The sequence below is a fragment of the Rhinichthys klamathensis genome, unplaced genomic scaffold (assembly GCF_029890125.1).
Source record: "Rhinichthys klamathensis goyatoka isolate OS25496 unplaced genomic scaffold, OSU_Roscu_1.1 h1tg000339l_1, whole genome shotgun sequence".
In the NCBI taxonomy this organism is placed as follows: domain Eukaryota; kingdom Metazoa; phylum Chordata; class Actinopteri; order Cypriniformes; family Leuciscidae; genus Rhinichthys; species Rhinichthys klamathensis.
The window spans coordinates 211602-233364 of record NW_026606853.1 but is presented as its reverse complement, the minus strand read 5'-3'; the positions used below and the strand labels follow the sequence as shown (position 1 = coordinate 233364).

At 36.6% G+C, this 21763-nt stretch overlaps 3 protein-coding genes across 3 annotated transcripts; all 3 read right to left on the bottom strand.

Annotated features, from left to right (window-relative positions):
- Positions 1-305: 305 nt before the first annotated feature.
- il17rc (interleukin 17 receptor C) lies at positions 306-9344 on the bottom strand. The gene is made up of 17 exons (XM_056272513.1): positions 9188-9344; positions 7784-8124; positions 7218-7443; positions 7076-7131; positions 6929-6962; positions 6673-6767; positions 6157-6262; positions 5697-5738; positions 5477-5598; positions 5289-5345; positions 4013-4076; positions 3214-3431; positions 2460-2516; positions 2311-2353; positions 2046-2141; positions 1256-1291; positions 306-1154 (listed from the first exon to the last, which is right to left on the bottom strand). Exons 2-17 carry the CDS (start codon positions 7889-7891, stop codon positions 472-474), a joined length of 2043 nt encoding a protein of 680 aa, XP_056128488.1. The 5' UTR covers positions 7892-8124; positions 9188-9344; the 3' UTR covers positions 306-471.
- Positions 9345-16100: 6756 nt separating this feature from the next.
- On the bottom strand, positions 16101-18090 carry LOC130106405 (galanin receptor type 1). Its single transcript, XM_056272506.1, has one exon. The coding sequence runs from the start codon at positions 17367-17369 to the stop codon at positions 16374-16376; it is 996 nt and encodes a 331-aa protein (XP_056128481.1). The 5' UTR covers positions 17370-18090; the 3' UTR covers positions 16101-16373.
- A 1323-nt stretch (positions 18091-19413) lies between these two features.
- On the bottom strand, positions 19414-21147 carry LOC130106394 (uncharacterized). Its single transcript, XM_056272485.1, has 6 exons — positions 21102-21147; positions 20923-21033; positions 20632-20806; positions 20383-20531; positions 19697-19781; positions 19414-19614 (listed from the first exon to the last, which is right to left on the bottom strand). The coding sequence occupies exons 1-6, from the start codon at positions 21145-21147 to the stop codon at positions 19500-19502; spliced, it is 681 nt and encodes a 226-aa protein (XP_056128460.1). The 3' UTR covers positions 19414-19499.
- Positions 21148-21763: the final 616 nt, after the last annotated feature.

Here is a 21763-nt window from a genome sequence, read left to right as displayed (position 1 = left end):
AGGTAACATCTTTCCAAATATAAAAATATATGAGTAGGCAATAGGCATTATAGGCTACATATTCTAGAATAGCCTATGTAAGCATAGTGATCTCTTTTAATTTGCAGTGCATTTATCCATTTCATTCTTCATTTACTTCATGTAGCGTCTGTACTTTGAAATTTCCTCATGTGCTCATGGACATGCAGACTTCCTTCTTAATCAATCCTCTGAGGTTATATGCAGGTATTGTAGGCTTAAATACAATATCTATACCATATCATATAGCACTTCATGATGTGATGGTGCACATGTCTAAAAATCTTTAGTATTTCCATACGCAAAGAGAAACGTGACAATACCATGTTTTAAAGGACGTGCTATTACCATGCTATTCTGGTACATGTATGTAGTCTGTCCATAGTCCATAGTGACAGACATTTTAAAAACAATGTTCTGCTGTGATGAGAGAGAGTACATGACCATGACATGTCAGTGCTGTTCATTTTTGAGAAAAACTCTTTCCTCAGTGTCTTCTGTGTCTAGGCTGAGTGAGTCACTTTGAGTGAGCATGGTATCAGTCCTCGCCCTCGTCGTATTAGAAATGTTCTGCACTCCTTTGGCCAGCTTCCTCCGTGCCCTTTTTATCCACCACATCTTCTTCAACTTCCCACAAACATTATTTGGGCTCTCCAAACATAGCTCCATAAGTAATCCCTGAGACTGTGAGGGCAGTTTATAGAGCGGCAGGCCCCTGAACAACACTGGCAGCTCCTCTTTAATGAGAAGTTCCTGACACTCTAACTGCACATGGACGAACCGCTGAGCAGCGCCGCCCTTCTGGCGGTCAGCTAAAATGCAGGCCAGGGCCGAAGCCAGCGTATCTGAGGAGTATGTTGCAGGATTGCTTTGTTTTTCCACTGCAATGTTCCAGTAGCACTCGGCTCTTTGTAGTGTTGATGGACAAAGCAAAAGAAGGGCTTTGCCTCCGTATTTCTGGATGTGATCGAGCTTGGAGTGGAGCCACGCTGCCGGGCCGAGAGAACCAAGCTCTGTTTGGTTCCACAGGTCGAGAAATACTTCGAAACCCAGCTCAGAAAGCAACTGGCCCAGCCTACACACCAACTGTGGGTCTGTGGCTGAGGAATGGAGCAACAACACCTGTCCCTTCATATCTAGAGAGAGAGAGAAGAGGTAAATTAAGTAAGATTAAGACAAAAAAAAATTGGAGAACTTTCCCTCTTCTTACAGACAAATGCATAAACAGCTTGTGTACCTTGAGAATGGCATCTGTCCCATTCGCTAGGGGACCCTGTGAGAGAGACATACAAGAATGTATAATCGCATCAGAAAAAATCATGTTGAAACCATTGAACTAAACTTAGTGTTAGACACAGAAAAGGCCAAGATGGATGAAAGAACAGAAAATGAGACATGAAGGAGGAGAAGAGACAGACAAAGAGCATGCTGAGATGGAATAAATGTGTTCTACACAGATCAGCACTAAAATATGTGCCCTTGACAGACACATGAATAGAGCCATTGAGAGCAGAGAGACAAATGCAAAATGGACACAGAGTCTGTCCGGTCAACATCTCCAAAACCTCAACAAAAAACACAACTTTCTCTTCAAATCTTCTGGGCTCAGTAATATAAAGTTTCTGATCAGTTGTACTCTGGCAGAACAGTAGTTATTTAGCATAAAAATGCTGAATTTACTTTATAATCGTTGACACAACGATATATAATAAAGTAACTGAGTTTATATATTGGCTTATGGATTTTTTAATAGCCAATGGCAATATAGAAAGCAGGGTGACAAGTCGTTAAAATAGCAGCGATCTATTAATATAAAAAAAGTGATATATATAATATATAAAATGAATATATATATCATGGTGAATGACAGATTTTTGTAAAAAAAAAAACACAAATACATTATTCATATACATAATTAAATAAAAATATATACAAAAAGTCATTCTATACATTGTGTTGTTTCTTTGTTGCTGAGAGGAAAACGTCTTATTATATAAATAGAGATGCTTTAGACTGTAAAGACTTACATTTCAGTTTGTTCACCAGAAGAAGTACTCCAAAAATAGTCAGACAAACAAGGATCAGCGGTAGAAGAACAAGAAGGCTCCAGTACTGCCGATCCACTAAAACAACAATACACCATGAAACAACTGATAACATCTGTCATATATTCAGTACAGCAAATGTTGGTTTTAACACATTGACCACACAAGCATCACCATGATCAAATGACAATGAATGGAAGCTTTAATTAAACAGGATATACATGTTTTTTTCTTTTCATAAACTTACAGCGATGTTGACAGTACTGCACAATCTTTCCATCCACTTTAACCTGCAGACAAACACACAAACAATGAATAATGTTTGCCATGTTCATGATCTGTTTGCACTAAAATGAATTCAAACTAAGGAAATTAAAAAGGGAGATGATACCATACCTTCACACAGAGCTGCAGGTGATTCCGAGACGTGATGTTCACAAATTTCCCGGATGCCTGCAGAGCAAATAGCATTATAGCAAACCACTTTTTAACCAGATGGAAAAACAATTATTGGCTTTGACCTCAGTCTGAGAGTAGATGTGATATTCAATTTCACATAAATGAAAATGAAACCAAACAAGATAGCATCATTCAGCTTCAAAAGTCTGAGATCACTAGTGAAAATGCTTCTATTTTGCCTTCTTTCAGATTTAGATAATACAAAATTGTTCATTACTAATTATTACAACAACAACGAAAAAATAGGTAACACTTTATTTTATTATTATTATTATTATAAAAGATCGACTCGATTACGTCATTTGCGGTGCTTCATGGGAATAGGCAGAGCTAGCTCTTTTTTTTCTCTCACTAATTGGTGGAATTTTCTGTACAGCATCATGGGTAATGTAGTTTTACACCATGGATTCTGCTGTTCAATTTTATACGAAAAATTGATATGGGCTGACAGGTTCAACAGAAGCAAATATCATCCATTAACAACCTTGTAGCTCACAACAATGCTGTCTTTAGAGGTTTTTAAGTTATTGTTAAAAATGTATTTCCCAATGGAGAAAATGAATGGAGGTAACCGACTGTTGCACTCTGTAGACAAGAACACTTGGTTTGTGATTTATTGAACGGACAGTATTTCTACTGTCTCAAGCTTCATTCCATTCATGTCAAATTTGACATATTCCCATATATTTACCCATAGCATTGTGCTGTTTTCCTCCCAATCCTTCAAGTGCTGCTGCCTGAATCCTTTCATTTCTCTGCATTGTCCATCTGCCTCGAGCTGACACGGCCACAGTTCAGCACTTAACCTACAGGGTACCGTTAAGTTCCAGCTCATCACCGGCTCATCATCGTTTGTCTTGATGTGGGCCACAGACACTGACATGTTTCTCAGGACATTAGCTCTAAATTCTGCAGGAGAAAAACATTGTAGGTAGACAGAATATATGAATATGGCATTGAACATCCTCCAGATCTAAGACACTAATGTTAGCTTTTATTTTCAAGAAAACCGCAGATCTTAGATCAGTATGGGGTTTTTCTTGCAAGATGGCCTCAAGATGACTTAAATTGATTTACAATATAAGATATAACAAACATTAAAATAAGCCAAAGCAACTTCTTGTTTTAATTCAGACCCACAACAACTGTTTGTCTTTTTAAAGAACCAGGGTTCCCACTGTCTTGAGAACCCTGGGTGTACAGTATGAGGTCTAATTTTAAAATTGTGGTTTCTAGAAATGGAAAAGTCATTTATTTTGATGATTTATTTAATGCCCAGCTAAAAAAAACTTCTATCAGGTAGAAAAAGAAACATACAAAATATATAATTTTACAAACTATTTTTTTTATTAATCCTTAACATATAAAAATATTATATTTTTATTTTAAATATATACTTTTATTAATCCTTATCCTTAATCCTTATCCAGAAAATCCCGAACAACTAGAAAAGTCATGGGGCCATTAGTGGAATTTTGTTGTGGTTTTACCTGTTTTGTTGTTTTCAAAGGGACAGTATTCTGAACGAGCTTTATTCTGATCTTCATTCCAAGCCTAAAGTGTATGCACAGACAAAGGGCATGTTAAAATAATGTACAAATGTGTTTTAGCTAGTGTAGTACTCAAGATCGGTCTTTCTGAGGGTCTTGGTCTTGTCTCGGTCTCGTCCACATTTGTACTCTTTCTTGTTTCGGTCTCAGACACACCAGGAAAGTCCGATAGTTCACTTGCTGTGGTCCGGACCAAATAATTTTTTTATTTTTTTTTTGGTACGGTTCGCTTTCACACTGCTCTTTTTGCAAGTGAACCAAAATTTGTAAACAAAACCACACATGTGCTAAGGTCGTCCATTCATTGGACAAGGATTCTCAAGTAGGGAAATCAGGAAGTGCAAAAAAGGCTCAGCATGGAGATATTTCGTACAGCAATATATTTGTTATTTTACTAATTTTGTGTAATTCTGTACAAACGCAATATGAAGAAACTGCGCAGAAGACGGGTAAGGTATAAAGTTTTCATTCATAGAGAGGGGCTATGTTCACACATTCAAATAATGAGATTCTTATTGTATATACTGCTAACAAGTGCTGTCAATGTTAACGCTTGCGATTAAGTTGGTCCAGTTTAACGCAACATCATCCTTGTATTGTAACTATCGTTACATTATATGAACTGCAAAAGCATCTATGCGCGATTAGACTAAAGAGAACGCTCTGTATGTGAATGTCCTGATGCACACACTCATTCATTCATTCCATTCCAATGACGCACACACGACGCGCAGAAAGACGCGCAACAGTATCGTGTGGCCAGACAGCGTGCTGGAATGGAATTCTCTTTCGCACTTGAACAACAATAACACAAACCATTATGCCAAAATCTCCGACTACGGAAGCCTGTTAACTCAAAGGCGCAGTGCTTTCTTGCAATTGGGTCGGTTCATGTTCACACCGTAAACGAACCGTACCAGAGTTCGTTTGGAACCGTACCGAGACCACCTCTTCAGCTGGGTCTCGGTTCGGTTGTTTGGTCCGCACCCGAGTTCGATTGCTGTATTCACACCTGCCCAAAAGGTCCGCACCAAGGGGGTAAACGAACTAGAGTTCGATTCAATCGAACCAAACAAGGCAGGTGTGATGGTCTTTTCTTGGTCTCAACACACATTGGTTTTGGTTTTTGTCTCTTTGTCGGTTTAAATGGCCTTGACTACAACACTAGTTTTAGCAGGCATTGTTGTGAGTGTGTGCAAGGATGTTTGAAAAGTACCTGGAAACACATGCAGTCAGTGATTGACACCAGTGGAATGCTGTTATTTGCCAAGAGCTGAGAGAAAAAAAAGGTATGATAAGTTACATAGAAAAGGCAGCTGATGAATAGAACAAACTGGTTTGCATAGTAAGCGCAATGAGCCTTCAGACATTATTCGCACAGAAGTAACGTGAAAGTTAACTGACCCAGCATTTGCCTTCTCTTCCACGTTTCATACACATAAATGGGGGTTTAGACGATTCTTTATCCTCATTGGCTACCAGGACCTTAACCACACCATCATGTCTCTCAATGATGATCCTGGGACCTAAAAATTATGGAAATCCATCCAAACATGGAGTATTAAATGTGCACATCCATAAGCAATAAGCAATAAGATAAGCAATTCAATGAATCCAAACATACCTTTACACTGCTTTATGTCTTTGAGCTCTGGTGAGGAACATACTGCCAAGAGAAAAAAACATATTACTGTAACTACACATGCTGACATGTTACTGATTGGTCAATGAAAACATCATCGATGCTTGCATGTGCCCTTCAGCATAAATAAATAGTTTAAATAACAAGGCTGCATATTGTGAAATGATATTATGATCTAAAATACAATGTTTTATATATATATATATATATATATAGGCCTATATATATATTATTATATTTTATATATATATATATATTTCACAATTTTATTGTGATTTATTCCTGTGATTCATAATATTACTGTTTTTACTGTGTGTTTGTAAAAACAAATATTACTGTGTTCAACATGCAGCCTTGGTGAACGTGAAAAAACAAATTATTATTCCAAGTTTGGACCCGTAGTCGTGTATGTGTATATAGAGTGAGTAAAAGCAACTGCTACCTATTTTTAATGCAGGGATATCAACTTCTCGTGACTGACGGGGCGACACAACTGTGATCTCCATGCTTCTGCCAAAGTCAACATCTTCATACTCCACCAGAATCAGCTGCGTGACACAAAATTAAACGCTGAGATTAAAATCAAATCACCATTTTATGCAAAGATTTTCTTCACCACTGCTTAAATCTGGATTTTCCGGTAATTCTGCATTTTTTCACTGTTTACTTTTGCAATGTACAATAAACCTGACAATTTGAACTTGCCTGGCGTGCTAGAAATATTTATATAAATATAAAATAAAGTATTCATTTAAAAGTTTCAAATACTACACTGTCATCATTACTAGTACAAATAAATAATTCGGTCAAGTTACTCATGCTTATTTATTTAATGAGAATTTGTAATACTTTTGCTTTTTGAAAAATGTAGTGTACAAGCAATCCAGCCTCACAGATCAGGCCACAGAGGAGAGCGATATGTGAAGATGAAATGAACACGGAGGTGACAGACACTCACATTGAGAAGTTTGTGAGTTGCAGCAGAAGTCATTGTGAAGTCTAATCTCTTGCAGCGCTCTTGCTGCCTTTCTGCTGATATGTAGCATATCGTAACTACATGAAGAGAAGACAAAGAGTCAAGCTTTATCAATGCACTACATGGCAAACCATAGTCTTTCATCAAAAGCATACTGTGTGAGAAAATGTAAGCTTGCTTAAATCCATTAGCAATGATAAAAAAATGGGGGGGATATTTTGAGGTTCACTTGGCCTACCTTGATATGGGTCTTCACGGAGAGAGTGTTCCTTCTGTTAAAGTGAGTGAGGCGTTAAAGGTTTTAATTAAAGATGAAATCGAGTCCGGACACATTATTTTTTCAAAATAAAATTGAAAATGTTGTTATGAATGAACAAAAGCTTACTCTTCGACCTTCTGGTGTGTTGTTTGGCGTGGAAACGCATCTTGAATCCAATTCTCCTGAAATTAGAAAAGTTTGTGATTATGTAAACCATATGTTTGTGTACTACGTTAGACCAACAACTGCTGCTAATATGAGGACTTACCACTGTTTTCATCTTCATATTCTGATCCCTCAATATCGCTGTCCTCTTCATCCTCAGGATCTGGAGAAATGCTCAAAGAGATGTAGCTCCACAAGCATGGTGTACAATCCTTCCCATGACAGCACAATTTTGGCGTCACGTCCAGAGAACACACAAACGCACGACCATAGTCCACATCGTGAACTCCGAGAGGTTCTGTATGTCTCACACTGCAGTTTGAAAGAGCCTAAAAACAAAAACTTGGGTTATAATCTGATCAATATCTTGCTTGCCTGTATTTTCTAATAATATTTGTATTACCATTTGCATTAATGCTGTTTGACATGTATTATTGGTTGGCCAAGGGTCAAGGTCAGGTCAAGTTGCTCATACTTATTTATTTACTTACAATTTTACATTTTTACTTATATGTACTGTTTTAAATGATATAATATAATATAATATAATGTATGGTGTTTTGTGAACTGGCCACCGTGATGTTGATATTTTATATTTATAGTATTTAATATTTAAATGAATACAAGCAATTAATAAAAGCAAATTTGTTCAGTAAATGAATAATCAACCTGAGGACAGATGACGTTGTTTTCTGGTGTGTGTGCGACTCGTTCCAGTGAACACACACAGGCGCTGGCCAATAGGAGCAGTTGAACTCTCCACCACGTCAACTCCATTGCGCAACAGTTTCACTCTCGTATCCAACAGACGATTAACCGAAACTGGTTAAGAACAAAATCCCAAAGATTATATCCTTCGCGATGTAGTCTCTGTGAGGCTTTAAGGGACCCCAGAGGACCATAGTTCTGACCGGTTCGGTTATACAGTCCGAATCATCCGTCCAGTACTCGAGTCTCCTCGTGCAGGAAGCGCGAGAGCGCGCAGTAACGCAGCATACTGTCCCGGTTTTCTGAAAGACGACAGAAAACGATCAGATACGTATTATTCCGTCATTTAATGTCTTCAGCTCCTGTTATCTGATTTAAGCTTCTGATTCAGGCCCTAAAAAATCAGTAAAAGTGTGTTCGCTAAGAGGTCACCTGGTTTCCAGTATGCCCAGGTGTGTCTCTTTGAATGACAGAGAACGTGGGCGTTCGTGAATCATGTTTGCTGCTTGGAATGTCTGGATTCACGATACATTTTAAAGGGCAATGCATATTCTTCTCATTATTGTAACTCCATTAAGTTGCCCATAAACGACACTTATGTCATATTTAGAACTTCGAAATAGTGACATTATGTTAAAGATAGCACATACACACCTTTCAAGCTAAACATTTTATGTAAATGAGTATGTTAGGTTTCAAATAATTTCAATAAAATTGGAAATAGCGACAATTCAACTTGGACAACTTGGAACAACTTAGTTAATAGCCTATAATGAACTAAATCTAAATCACCGAAAACATCAGCTCATTAAACATCATTAAGCAAAAATGACAACAAAAAAAAAAAACATTGAGCAGAACATTTTAGTTCTGAAAAAAAAAGCCCCTGCAACATTTTATTTGTTGATGACATTTTCAAACTTTTTATGAAAAGGCATGTTTTGTCAAAATTGACATTTGTTACCTTTTAATGTGTATTTAAAGTGCAAGGAAAGTATTTTAGTATCACTTGATATCAAACATTAAATCTATTTTCTTTGTCTGAGTATACAAATAATCTAGTTTTAAACTGGATTTTAAAATGATTTCCATTTTTGATCATCTCCGACATCCTTATTTTTCATTCTGATGTATTTTTAAGTGAGACAATTTTTTTTTGATTGTTTACGTGCTATTAATGCCACCACTGGTATAATTATATCACACAACCGAATTTTAAAATACATAATATTTTTTGATTATGGTATGTTGATACTATGATATTGATTGCTTATGGTAATTTAAATGACAAAAAAAGATCAAATGTTACATCAGGAAAAAAAATGCTCACAAAATAAATAAAAAACAATGCAAAATGTTACTTACTGCTCAGAAGTCTTAATTTTAATTCATGTTTTTGAAGCTCTTTGATGTATTATAATGCCTCTTCGCTGACACACATTCATTAAATGAGAATGTGTGAGTGAACTTTGAGTGTACATGAGAGACTCACCACTCCCAGCTAAAAATCAAAACACACACACACACACACACACACACACACACACACACACACACACACACACACACACACACACACACACACACACACACACACACACACACACACACACACACACACACACACACACACACACACACACACACAACAAATTGGCTTTGTGGAAGAAAACTTCAGTATAACAAGATGTTTGTGTGCTCATAATTAACAGGGCCGCTGTACTAGATGTGAAATATGATCTTGTTTATTTGCAGCTTTGTAAAACTATAACCAGGAAATTGTCAGGTGCAAAGTTCCATCTGGCGCATTCTCTGTAACCAAGTGAATTTGTTTAGCAGCTCTGTTTCACGTATCTTGGCAACTGGTTAATAACCCTCCTGGATTTAAGAGTCACTGTTAATAACTGACAGCAAACACCCAAAACAGGGAGCAACATATAGTGAGTTCATCCAGATGCTTTAATACAGGGATAAGGCTCATGTTTATAAAGCAAGGATTGTTATGCAACACCCCAAAAACACCCATCCCTGAAGCTGAATTCCTTTAGGGGAGACTGGGGCTAGTTGTTACCTCAATACAAGAGCAACTGTCAGGTTGGGGCAAGTTGTCACATGTTTCATGTGTTGACCTGTAGGTAAAAGTCTACATAGAAGTAGCTTTTTGCACATCTAAAGCTGTTTTATTGAAATCAAATTACATGATTTAATGTGACTGAATCAACCTGACTGCATTTACTGTTGAACATTTGCTGGACATTAAATAATATTCTGTGTACTGTTGTAGAAATGTTTTAAGGCTAGATCTTTAAGCTTAAAAAAAAAAAAACATCTGAATAAACAAGTTAGTTAGCATTCTCACCCTATTTTTATCTCTACCTTGAAAAAGCTGGCATTTCTCAGACCCTGCCCCGTCACATTCATTAAATGTCTCTGTCAAAGAACCGAGGTAATTTGATGCTTATAACGCAACGATTGTGCCTCAGAGATTATGATGCAGAGTTTATGTGGTTTTGTGTGAAATCATGAAAGTGTGAAAGAATGTGCCCTTTTCATCGCCTCTCGTGTAAGAAGTAGGCCTAAATATCGAGTGATATTTACATTTATTTGTCATTGTATAGGGAGGGTATTATTTATTTTTTTATTTTTTTGCAAATAAATCAACATTATTCCATAACACTGCATCTTAACATTTAGATAATAAAAATGGTAATAGATGGATTACTCTGTGGCTGAAATATAATTAAACTCAAACTTGTGTGCAGTCAGGAGGCGTTTCACCTTTACTACAGTGAAGTCACAAAGCGCCACCTGCAGGCACTTTTATAGCATATGAGCCTGACATTTGAAATTAAGTCTGGAAAAATCTCGCATGTAGAGAGTAAACAACACTATCTAGCAATAACTTCATATATCATGTCTAGAACATGGTTAACTTACACATGGTCACACAATTCCTCCTAGGGTAGATATAATAATGTGGCAGTTTCTGTGCTCAAACTGTGTCCTTTTTGTCTCAACAACCTCTCAGATTTCATTTACAGATTACAAAAAAAAAAAGGAAGTTCTCTTGCGGAACTCTTGAAAGTTGCGAAACAATGTTGAACACATAATAAAAATAGTCTTTGTATTCACAATAACTGAGAACCTGTTATTGTGGAAAAATTCTAAATACTATACTTAACACTGAAACTCAAATGCTGATAGAAGAAAAAAGATCAACAGTATCTATAGGCTACTCATAAAAGTTTTAAAACAAGTGCAATGATTTATATCCTTATTCTATATCTTACCTTCTCAATGAGGGTAAAACTGTGACAAGTACCCAGAAAGCCACAGAGAATCAGGACGGTTTTGTCCATTGCTACTTCACATTAATGGGACTTTTAAGTGCACACAAATGTCGAACCCACGTCCAAGTTTTGCCCTTATGATGGGTTCAAGAGACTCCGATTACATATAGTGGGGGAGGTCAATAATAGCCAATCGCATGATGTGGACAGGAGTTTAAAGGCAGTGTGTGTTTCGAGGTCTGCTTTCTGAGCAGGTCATGATGGATCGAGCAGCTCTCAGACTGATTCTCTTGGGCGTCTTTCTCATCTCAGCCAGTTCACAACAACCTGTAAAGAAGGTGAGGGTCAACACTCAAGATGTGAGAAATTAACATCTAAGGCAATGTATGTCTTTGGGGTACAAAATCAGATAACCCTATAAAGCCTATAAATTATCAACGTGATAAAAAATTTGCTAGAAAATCGGCATAATCTACTTACATGCCTTCTGCCATGCGAGTGATAGTTATACCCTTTTTAACAAGTACAAGGCCTTTTAGTTTAATTATACAATTGTGGTACTCGTGTCTTTTAGCTGTGAACTCTTTAAAGAGAGTAAGCTTAAGCATAACTTTTATATTGATATTAATCTTTTAAGACAAACATTTATTGGACGGAAGAAACAGGTTTTCTTGATTATCAGTATATTATTTATTAGAAAAATTATGTTAAAATGTATAAAATACAGCAGGCTTTTGAGTAGGCCTATGGTTTATTTGTACATCTCTCAATCATCATTGTATTGCACTGCATTATATTTTTATGCCCCACAATTAAAACTACAAACATTTGATCATAAAACTAAGACATATTATTGGGAGATTTGATCAGTGACAACTGATATTTATATGCAGTACACTAGGTAGTGTACACTAGATGAAGGTGAAGTACACTAGATGAAGTAAAGTAGGTGAAGTACACTAGGTAGTGTACACTAGATGAAGTACACTAGGTGAAGTACACTAGATGAAGTACACTAGGTGAAGTACACTAGGTAGTGTACACTAAATGAAGTAAACTAGGTGAAGTACACTGGGTGAAGTACACTGGGTAGTGTACACTAGATGAAGTACACTATACATAAATAGGGAAATAAAAGTATAAATAGTCTAATTTATTTTTGTTTTTTTACATTTATTCGTGTATTTATTTATTTAAAATTTTTATAGGTTTGGTCCTCCATACTTTTACCGATATATTTACCAATATCTTTGGCATTTCTAATCCAAACTCGGCACTGCACTTACTCGTGCCCGTAGCAAGACACCAGTCAAGTTTGAAATCCATCGGACTAAAAGTTTGAGAGATATGTGATTAACAGACAGACAGACACACAGACGTTCCTTTAATGCAGGGGTTCTCAAAGTTTTGATAGGTGAGGGCCAATTTAGGAACCCAAAATTGAACTGAGGGCCGCCAAAGTGGCGGGGGAGAAAACGAAGAAAAAAAAAACTGAAAAGAAAATCCCATTTGAAATTATTTTAATGACCAGGTTGCATCTCTACAGTTTACATTAGTTGCAATAAACACATTTTAATTCATAACTGAGGCTAAACCTGGCAAAACTTGTGAAAATTTTGGGGGGGAGAGAAAGAAACTTTTAAAATAGAAGCTTACCAAACAAGTCATCATCATCATTCATTTCTATCATTGCTTGTCAGTCGCGTTTCCATTATTGCAGATTTGCATATTATTATCTATCTTTTTTAACCCGTAACTGAAAAACGAAAAATGAACGGTTGTTGTCTTTTTAAAACGCAAAGTTGAACAAAATTTTAATTTGAACTGGCTTCACCAACTGCTGCGCAAAAAAGTAAATATCGACAGACTTTTTCAGATTTTTGTTTAAATGACTTTTTGCCCCTTTATTAAACATTTTAAATATTCACAAATTAATATGGAAAACATGTCGATTTTACTGGTTTTCTAAGGCCAAATTAGAATTTATATTTTTCCCGCAGTGATGAATGAGAAGAGCCATATAGCCTGTACATGTCTGATCTAGCCTGATTTATAGGTGAGTTATAGGCTAATGATAATAAATGCGTCTGAAAAAACAGCGAGGCATTTTAATTGTTTATTAATAAACTATTGTTTTCTAAGTGTCGGCTAAAAACATATCTCCATCTCCGCTGTTAAGCAGATGCGCTTTTAGAGAGAAATCCACCTTTCATACGGATTAGCCTACATAATCAGGTATTTGCTTTCGATTCGAGTTTGTTTGTTTAAAAGTGCACATTTTAAGCTTTAGCCTACATAGGCTATATTTTGTTTCAGTTCTCGCGCTCCAGTTCACGGAGATCACGAAAGCGCGTAGTAGCCTAGGCTACTGATTGTTTTATTTTATTTTACAAAAGCACGTTTTCTTGTTATGAGTTTACACAAATAAAAGTAGTTGCGAATAATGCATTATTATTTTCTGTATGACCAGAAATGATAGACTAGTTTAAGTTGTTTCCACTGTTGATAGGAAAATGCAAGTGTTCGCGCCCGTGAACATTTTGAAAGGTAATGGAAACGCGGCTATTAATAAGCTTGACATTGGTAAGATTATTATTAAGTCACATTGAATATTGATTACTTGGTCAACATACCCTTTTAAATTGCAATGGGATTTGTGGTGCTGGTTTCGGTTGGCCACGATTCCTATTCCTGTGTAGACAACCACTGTTCCTGGTGGCCTTAGGAGTGAGGTCAAGTGCGATCGGTCGGTCGGACCATGTAATTACCGCTTATGCCTATGGATGCCGCTAAACACCACTAAACGGAGATATTCATTTTTTCAAAGCAATAGTTTTAACAGTTTTACAGATGTTATCGCGGGCCGCCAGAAATGTTTCGGCGGGCCGCCATTGGCTCGCGGGCCGCACTTTGAGAACCTATGCTTTAATGTATAGATAGATATAAATGCACAATGCTGCAAGATCCTTTAAAAATGTCCTTCAATGGTTTTGCCATAAAAAAATGCATTGTGCAATCATTGTCTACCTAGTGTACTTCACCTAGTGTACACTACCTAGTGTACTTCACCTAGTCTACACTACCTAGTGTACTTCACCTAGTGTACACTACTTAGTGTACTTCACCTAGTGTACACTACCTAGTGTACTTCATCTAGTGTACACTATCTAGTGTACTTCACCTAGTGTACACTACCTTGTGTACTTCACCTTAGGGTACTTAATCTAGTGTACACTACCTAGTGTACTTCACCTAGTGTACACTACCTGTGTACACTACCTAGTGTACTTAATCTAGTGTGCACTACCTTGTGTACACTACCTAGTGTACTTCGTGAGTGTGGTACTCATATGTGCACTCCAGGCAGATTCATAGAACACACTGCAACATGATTGTGACATCACAGCAGATCACTCTTAATTCATTCCCACCCCACACAACTCTAGTATATGATATTGGAGTTATTTTGAGATTTAACCGCATTGTAGCTACCTTAAGCTGACTGTTTTTACACAGTTATAGTTAACTGTGTAATTTTTTTTATATTTTCACCAACAGCCCATAGTGTACACTATCTAGTGTACACTAGATAGTAAGTACACTAGATAGTAAGTACACTAGATAGCAATGGTGCATAAAACTCGTGCAACTCAAGCAATGACACACTGTATATCCAAGTGAATGAGATGAAGGGAAGATAGTGAGGGAAGGGCATACAATTTTTTAAGTTAAACGCAGCCCAAGACGACAACTGGACACCACTTGCATTAAATTAAACAAGGGTTTAAGGTTATATAACAAAAATGTAGTACACCATTGTTTGAAACCATGAAAAAAAAGCTAATGTTAGTAATGACTACAGAGCATGTGATAAGCCATGTACAAAAAATGTGATTAATACGAAAATAGCCAGAATGCCAGTGATGTTAATGTGTTTATTATGTACAGTGGTTAGCTAACAACTATTTATTGTTATTAAATGGATTGTTTTGGATAAATTGTTTTAATTAAACCAACACTGGCGACAAGTAACAATATGTGTGGATTATCTTTAAGGAAAACCCCAAATTTCATACGAGGAGATCGAAAGGATCGCAAACACCAAGTCTAAAGATAATTGACAAGGAGGTGAAGACGTCTTTGTAAGTGATTAAATTAAGAAATACGTACAGACTTCCATAAATCTATGTACATCATTTCAAAGATGTACTGTGTTGCCCTTTATGGTTATATATTTAATTTATGAATGTACAGTAGAGTTGATAAACAATGTTTTCCCATATATTTTAATGGTCTGTTTTATGCACAGTAAATATTTCAATGGTTCAATCCTATCTGGTCTAGTAATTGTTAAAACTGACCAAAGGGAGTATGGCATTGTCTGTGGCACTGCTTTCTCAAGATATATGTGAACAAATAAAAAGCAGTCAAAGGTTTTCATTCAAGACTTACTTATAATTGTCTAGTACATTTTTAGCTTGATTTGCTTCTTTTTAAAATCCACTTCAGCTTTTCCTTGGGTTAATCCAGTTCTTAATCACAGTACAACATTAAAAATAAAGGTTCAAAATGGAGATTTTGCATAGAAGGACCAATTTGTGTACAGTTCTTAAAATAAAAAAACATCTTCCTCATAGCCTTTGTCCGAAAGCTTTAAAATGATGCCTTCGTATGATAAATTCCAAGGTAGGAAGGCATAAAGGCACATATGAATGCAATTTTAGATTCAGCATAGATGAATCCTTTACTGCCTTTGATAACTAAACACAGTTAAACTAAAAAATGAAAGATGGTATCTGAAAATTGGGTGGTCAGTTTTGTGTAAATGTAAGTTTTTGACCAACGGTTTCCACTTTTTATATTTTAGGATTGTCGTTGTAGTTACTTTGTTATCACCAAACTTCTAACTACACCATCTTTTGATGAACAAATCTTTTGAGAAGTCTCAAAATTAATTCTCAAAACATTAAAAGAATGTACAATGTGGTTCTTTAACATTTTCTGAGGCTCTGCAGAAAAGATTGTTCCATTGAAATACCAGAAAACCATTGCTAACTCAAAAGGTAGTGCGAAATTCCTTAGTGTCCATTTGTCATTGTGGCATCACTCATGGAAATGTTCTACATATTTGTTTAAAAATCAAAACACTTATTGTTAATGCCACTGCACAGTCATTCAAGTATGTAAACAACATATTTTATGGAATAAATCATGTTATTTGGTAACTCTTAAAAGGTCATTGCGGCATCCCATATATGGCTTTAGGAGGGTCTGTTTACACAGCCTCCTCGAACCAGATCCATTAGTTCCTTCCTGAATTTCTCAGACATGAAAACGTAAAGAATGGGGTTGGCCACTGTAGAAGACGTTGCCATGATGCGAGCAAATGTAGCAAAAGGTCCAAAGTGAGGTAAAGGACCAACCGCATTGTCACCCTCAACTATTTGAGCGAACATCAAGCCATAGGAAGGCAGCCAGCACAAGGCAAACGCCAGCACTAACAGAGCAGACGTCTTGGTGACATGCACATGGTAGTGCTCCAAACGGTCAGTCTGAGTTGTGCGATCCCGCCTAGTGATTTTGAGGAAATGGTATATCTTGACATAGGCTATTACAATGATCAAAAGCGGAAATGCAAAAGCCAGAAGGAAGTGGCACACTCCATATGCCAACTGGCTCTTGTCCGAAAGGAAATTAAAACATGCCAGGTCTTCACGAGCTTCACGGTTGTCCGAAATCAGCGTCCTCCAAGCGAACTGAGGTGATGCCAAGACAACAGCTGGTATCCACAGTACACCTGCAATCACTGTTAAACGCCCCTCTCTGCGCCATCGATACGCTTTTGACTTATGAACCACGATGATGTACCGAGCAAAAGCCAAAGCGGCCAGCGTAAAGGCGCTCGCGGCTGTACACATCGCACTCAGGAAGCTGACTGACTTGCACATAAAGCTTCCAAATGGCCAGTGATGGGTTGCAATGGCAACTGTGTGATATGGAAGACAGGAAAGTAGGAGAAGGTCCGCCACACTCAATGACAGAAGAAGAACATCTGTGCCGTTTGCATTTGTTTGCTGGAGTCCTCCTGTCCTTCCTTCACGTCCTCGCCGCATCGTACGACTGATGATGATGAGAACCAGGATGTGTCCCACCATCCCGGTCGCCAGGATAAAGCTGTCAAATATGGGTACCAACACTCGCTCAACATCACTCGGTCCAAGACTGGAACTGTTTGACTCGGTAGTCACGTCAACCATATTGGAGTGTCCAAGAGTTGACAACAATCTAACTTTGAGTGTAATTGGTTCTTAAATTGGTTCTATTTTTTTATGCATCTTCAAAAATACTTTTACTCACTTGAAAGTTTCAGTCTTCCTGCAAATACTAAAAGCATCTGGACGTTTAATGAACATTTCCCCTTTCAAAGCTTCTCAGACCAGTGTTCAAACATTTCAAAACCATGTTCGGTTATACAATGTACATCATTGTGCATTCTTGTAGTTTTGCCTGAGAACGCAGTGATGTCCAGACCTGATTGTACCGTACAGTAGTCTAGATAAAACGCTCTGGAATGCATCAATAGTTAATGATTGCAGCATGACTGAAAGAGCAGAAATACTGCTATTGGTTTAGTTCTCTCCAAGGAAATCAAAATGTTGCTTGAAATCATTGTTTAATTGTCTTTTCATAGATATATTTCCTCTTTTCCTTTTAAATATATGGCAGATCCAAAGCCAAAATGATGGCAGTTTTACTTGCCTGCAGATGAATTCAAAGAATTGCTGTAGCCTACTCTTCTTCTAACTTGAAGATCAGTGTAACAAATGTAATGTCTATAAGCTCAGAGAATCAATCTTCCGGAACTCCAAAGGTAATATTCAAAAGATCTGGACAGACAATCCCTGCTTCAACGGAGACTTCAACAGCCGGAGAGGCAAGTCAAATGGCCTTTGACCTGACAGCAGTGACGCAACTCCTATAAACACGGAGCTTTGTTTAACCACTCATTTAGTGAATTGTCAAGTTTAGTCAATAGAGAAAACCTTCAACTTCTCTCTGTAGTTTCTTTCTCTCACATGATTCTATGTTTTAGCCTGCGAAAATGTCCATATAGCCTTGCAAGCAATGTTAAAATATTATAATTGAATACATTTTTTTCCATCCAAAAATTAATAAAACTGTCATAGTTTGACATGAAAGTCAAAACACAATTGGAGCCTATTGACTTACATTGTATGGACAAAAAACAGACATTTAAAAAAAAAAAAAAAAACACTATATTTTACAGTGTCCTTGCTACATATGTGACATAATAAAAGTAAACGATGCATAATTGGATGAAACTAACCCTCAACCAAATCCTAACCCTATAGTAATGTAGTTAATTAATATTACTCAGTGCTTAAATATATACTTACACTGTAACAATGACACCTTAAAATAAAGTGTAACCATATCTTCTTATGTGTTATGTAGATTAAAAACAAATACAGGTTTGGAACAACATGATGGTGTGTAAATTATGACAGAATTTTCATGTTGCGGTTAACCAGCCCTTTAATTAATACTGAGAAACACGGGTTGTGTAATTTTGAATTTCCTTCAAGTTCCTTTGAAGCAAATGTTACAGCAAGTCATAAACTCAAGTTTACATGTTCAGATAAGTTTTAACCACAAGGGCAAAGGTTAAAGCATACAGATAAAGTGTCCCGCACATAACTTAGATTGTCTGTGTCTGCTGACTCATAAATACCCTTATTAGTATATCATCTTAGTTTAATCTAATGAATCACCATGACTTGATTTATGATATAAACTTTGGACAGTCTGTGTTAAAGCATGCTTCCATTTGCCTTCTCAACTTCTCAGCCTGAGAAATTAAAGTTTTAAATAAAAATAGAGCAGAATAAACCATCATTTTGTTTCTATTTCTGCATTTAGTTCAATTTATTGTAGTTCAAAATTTCTAAAAACTTCTAAAAATTGCATTATATAATTGACATTAATTAGTGTAATTTGCTAATGCAAACAAGAATGCAGACGATGGATGGATGGAATTTAGTCAAGAATACATGCTGGTGTAACTATTGCCTAATTTTTTTTATCAAATGTTTGTTTAATCACAAGAGGGAGCAGTTTAACTTGAGACAGTGTTTAATGGAAAGACATGCTTATTCCAAAAACAGCATATTATGGTTACAATCACATAGATTTTGAAGAGGGGTCATTTTAAATACATTTTAAATTCATGAATTCATGAAAAGGCTGAGGTGGGTGTCAAATCGATTTCTTGCTTGCCAATGACTGAAAAATATTCTTAATACAAACATAAGCAAGTGTTTTACAAATATGTTCTGTCCCAGTTTATAAATTGCCCATATTGAACTCTACAGCTGAGTGACGGTTAAATCAGAAATGTCTCCCTGCATCACAGCCTGGAACGGGACAAGCCAACATCTGATAACCGGAGTTGAAGGAAGTGTGTAGTCTGTGACATCCTCCCTACAGATACATTCATAGATTAAAACAGATATATAATAAAGGAAAAAATCAGCTGTGTATATGATCACTTTTAATCACTTACAAGCTCGCCTTCACTTCCTGGTCCATTATCTTTAGAGTTGGTGTTTGTGATCCTCGAACCTCCTCATATGAAGCCTCAGATTTTTCTTCAATATTATCCACAGTTATTAAGATTTTATCCCATGTTGGTTTAATAAAGCAAGTTACAAATCAAAATGTACCATTTAATCGCTCATCCAGTTAACAAAAAATATGTTCTAAGATGCTTTAATAAGCTGCATAAATAGACACATAAATCCTGTAGCAGATGTAGGCAGGTGGAGCAGAGGGAGGTAGGAGGTAACGCTGATAGTGCGCTGCAGGACTAACTTACAGCAAACAATGAACCAGACTATTTTAATGTTGAGCAAGCAATCTCATTGGCTGCAGGATCAGCAGAGGCCAATCAGCTTGTGCTATGTGGAAATTACGTAATTGCTTGCAGATTGCATGTAAACCTATCAGCCTATGAGAGTTTCATGTCTGAACTAGATCTATATATATAACATTTCATGCTAATGTTTTGAGAACATTATTAAAGACCAGATAACTTTGAACAAACATTTCATGAATGTTACTGGAAGAACATTTGTTCATAACTTTGAGAAAACCTTGCCAAAACGTTAGCTTAAGTTCTGAGAACGTTCCCTGTTAGCTGGGTCAAGTGTTAATACATGATTAAATGTTTAACCAGTGATGTACTCTTACCTAAAATGCCCCTCAAACTGACATCTTTTGGCTGTTGCCGAACAGCAGGCCACAGAAACACTTCACCATTTTCCTTGTGAAGAAGAATAACAACACGTATGTTTCCCATGGTAACGTCCATTTCATTTCTTCGTAATATCAGTGACACGCTGTTGAAACAGAGAAACTGATGAATGAATTCTACTTCACAGAAAGAAGCTATAACATACACAAATGTAGTAAAACACTTATAGTTTGAGTAGTATATACCCCTCTGTATTGTGTTGAGTAGGTTCCTGGTCCCACAAAAACTCAAAATGATTCTGGCCATCTTGGTATCTGATAGATCTTGTGTTTATTGTCAGGTGATGGTTTGTTTTGTAATGAAAGGCAATTTGAATGAATCCCTGTCGTCTAGTCATGAATTGTCCATTCATAGAGAACTCTAAGACACACAGAAAGTCACACAGTATGAGTACATACAAACCATTCAATTAAAAAAAAGATGACTTTCAAAAGGATGTGCATGAAGAGTAAATGTGGATTCTGCTTCAGAGTTACCTGAAGCAGAATCCTGTAGCAGTCTGAGTTTCTGAGGAGCAGGAACGTCAAAACACAGTGGCTTAGACTGACCAGCAGCAGGCAGCAGGAACCGGTTACCAACTGTTGGAACTAAGAGAAAACATTAGCAAATGCTGTATCATAATTATTTTATGTATGTTTGAGGGATCTTTATGTACCTGACATAGTAAGGAGAACACTCTCTTCCTCTTCACTCTCCTGCATTGTGGGCATTTGAGCTAAGAAGGTGCAATTGATCAAATTAGACTTTCTTGACACAAGGCAGAATCAAAGTTACAGCATTTTAATACATACCAGAATAAACTTTGGCGGAATAATCAGGTGAATCTAAAAAAAAAAAGTTCAATAAAATGTCAGAGACATTATAATACAGCTTTTCATACTAAGTTAGTTTATCAACTTTTAGAAGAAAAGAAGCATACCATAGATCCCTGGAATAGGAACATGTGGATATAGTCCGGGGAAATCAACACGCGGTCTCTGCAGATAGGGCTGACTAATAAAACCGTGACCAGGCTGACCAGGCTGACCGCGACTGTGAACGTACTGACTAAATCCGGCTAAAAAATATATTTAAAGGCAGATTCAGTATATTGAATTCGGCATAAAATGAAAATTCACCCTATTTTCTAAACGCATATTATAAATCTTATTGTGAATTATCTTATGTGTATGTTTTTGTTTTTTTACTTTGACCTCATCATTTTTAATAAAAATATCATAACTGGATAACTATCATAACTATCATAATCTTCATTTTTAAGCGACAGACTTCTCTCTGGTGACGTATGCACGACTTCAACACTTTGTTCAAAGAAAA

Excerpts from the sequence above, each read along its gene's own strand:
- il17rc (XM_056272513.1), bottom strand. The coding sequence starts at position 7,891 with ATGGAGTTGACGTGGTGGAGAGTTCAACTGCTCCTATTGGCCAGCGCC. Across the intron at positions 4,077-5,288 it reads CTGACTGCATGTGTTTCCAG|GCTTGGAATGAAGATCAGAA; the intron begins GTACTTTTCAAA and ends CATACACTTTAG. Across the intron at positions 2,354-2,459 it reads ACCTGCAGCTCTGTGTGAAG|GTTAAAGTGGATGGAAAGAT; the intron begins GTATGGTATCAT and ends GTTTGTCTGCAG.
- LOC130106405 (XM_056272506.1), bottom strand. The coding sequence starts at position 17,369 with ATGGTTGACGTGACTACCGAGTCAAACAGTTCCAGTCTTGGACCGAGT.
- LOC130106394 (XM_056272485.1), bottom strand. The coding sequence starts at position 21,147 with ATGCAGGAGAGTGAAGAGGAAGAGAGTGTTCTCCTTACTATGTCAG. Across the intron at positions 20,807-20,922 it reads GCTACAGGATTCTGCTTCAG|AGTTCTCTATGAATGGACAA; the intron begins GTAACTCTGAAG and ends TGTGTGTCTTAG. Across the intron at positions 19,782-20,382 it reads CAGTTTGAGGGGCATTTTAG|AAAAATCTGAGGCTTCATAT; the intron begins GTAAGAGTACAT and ends ATAATATTGAAG.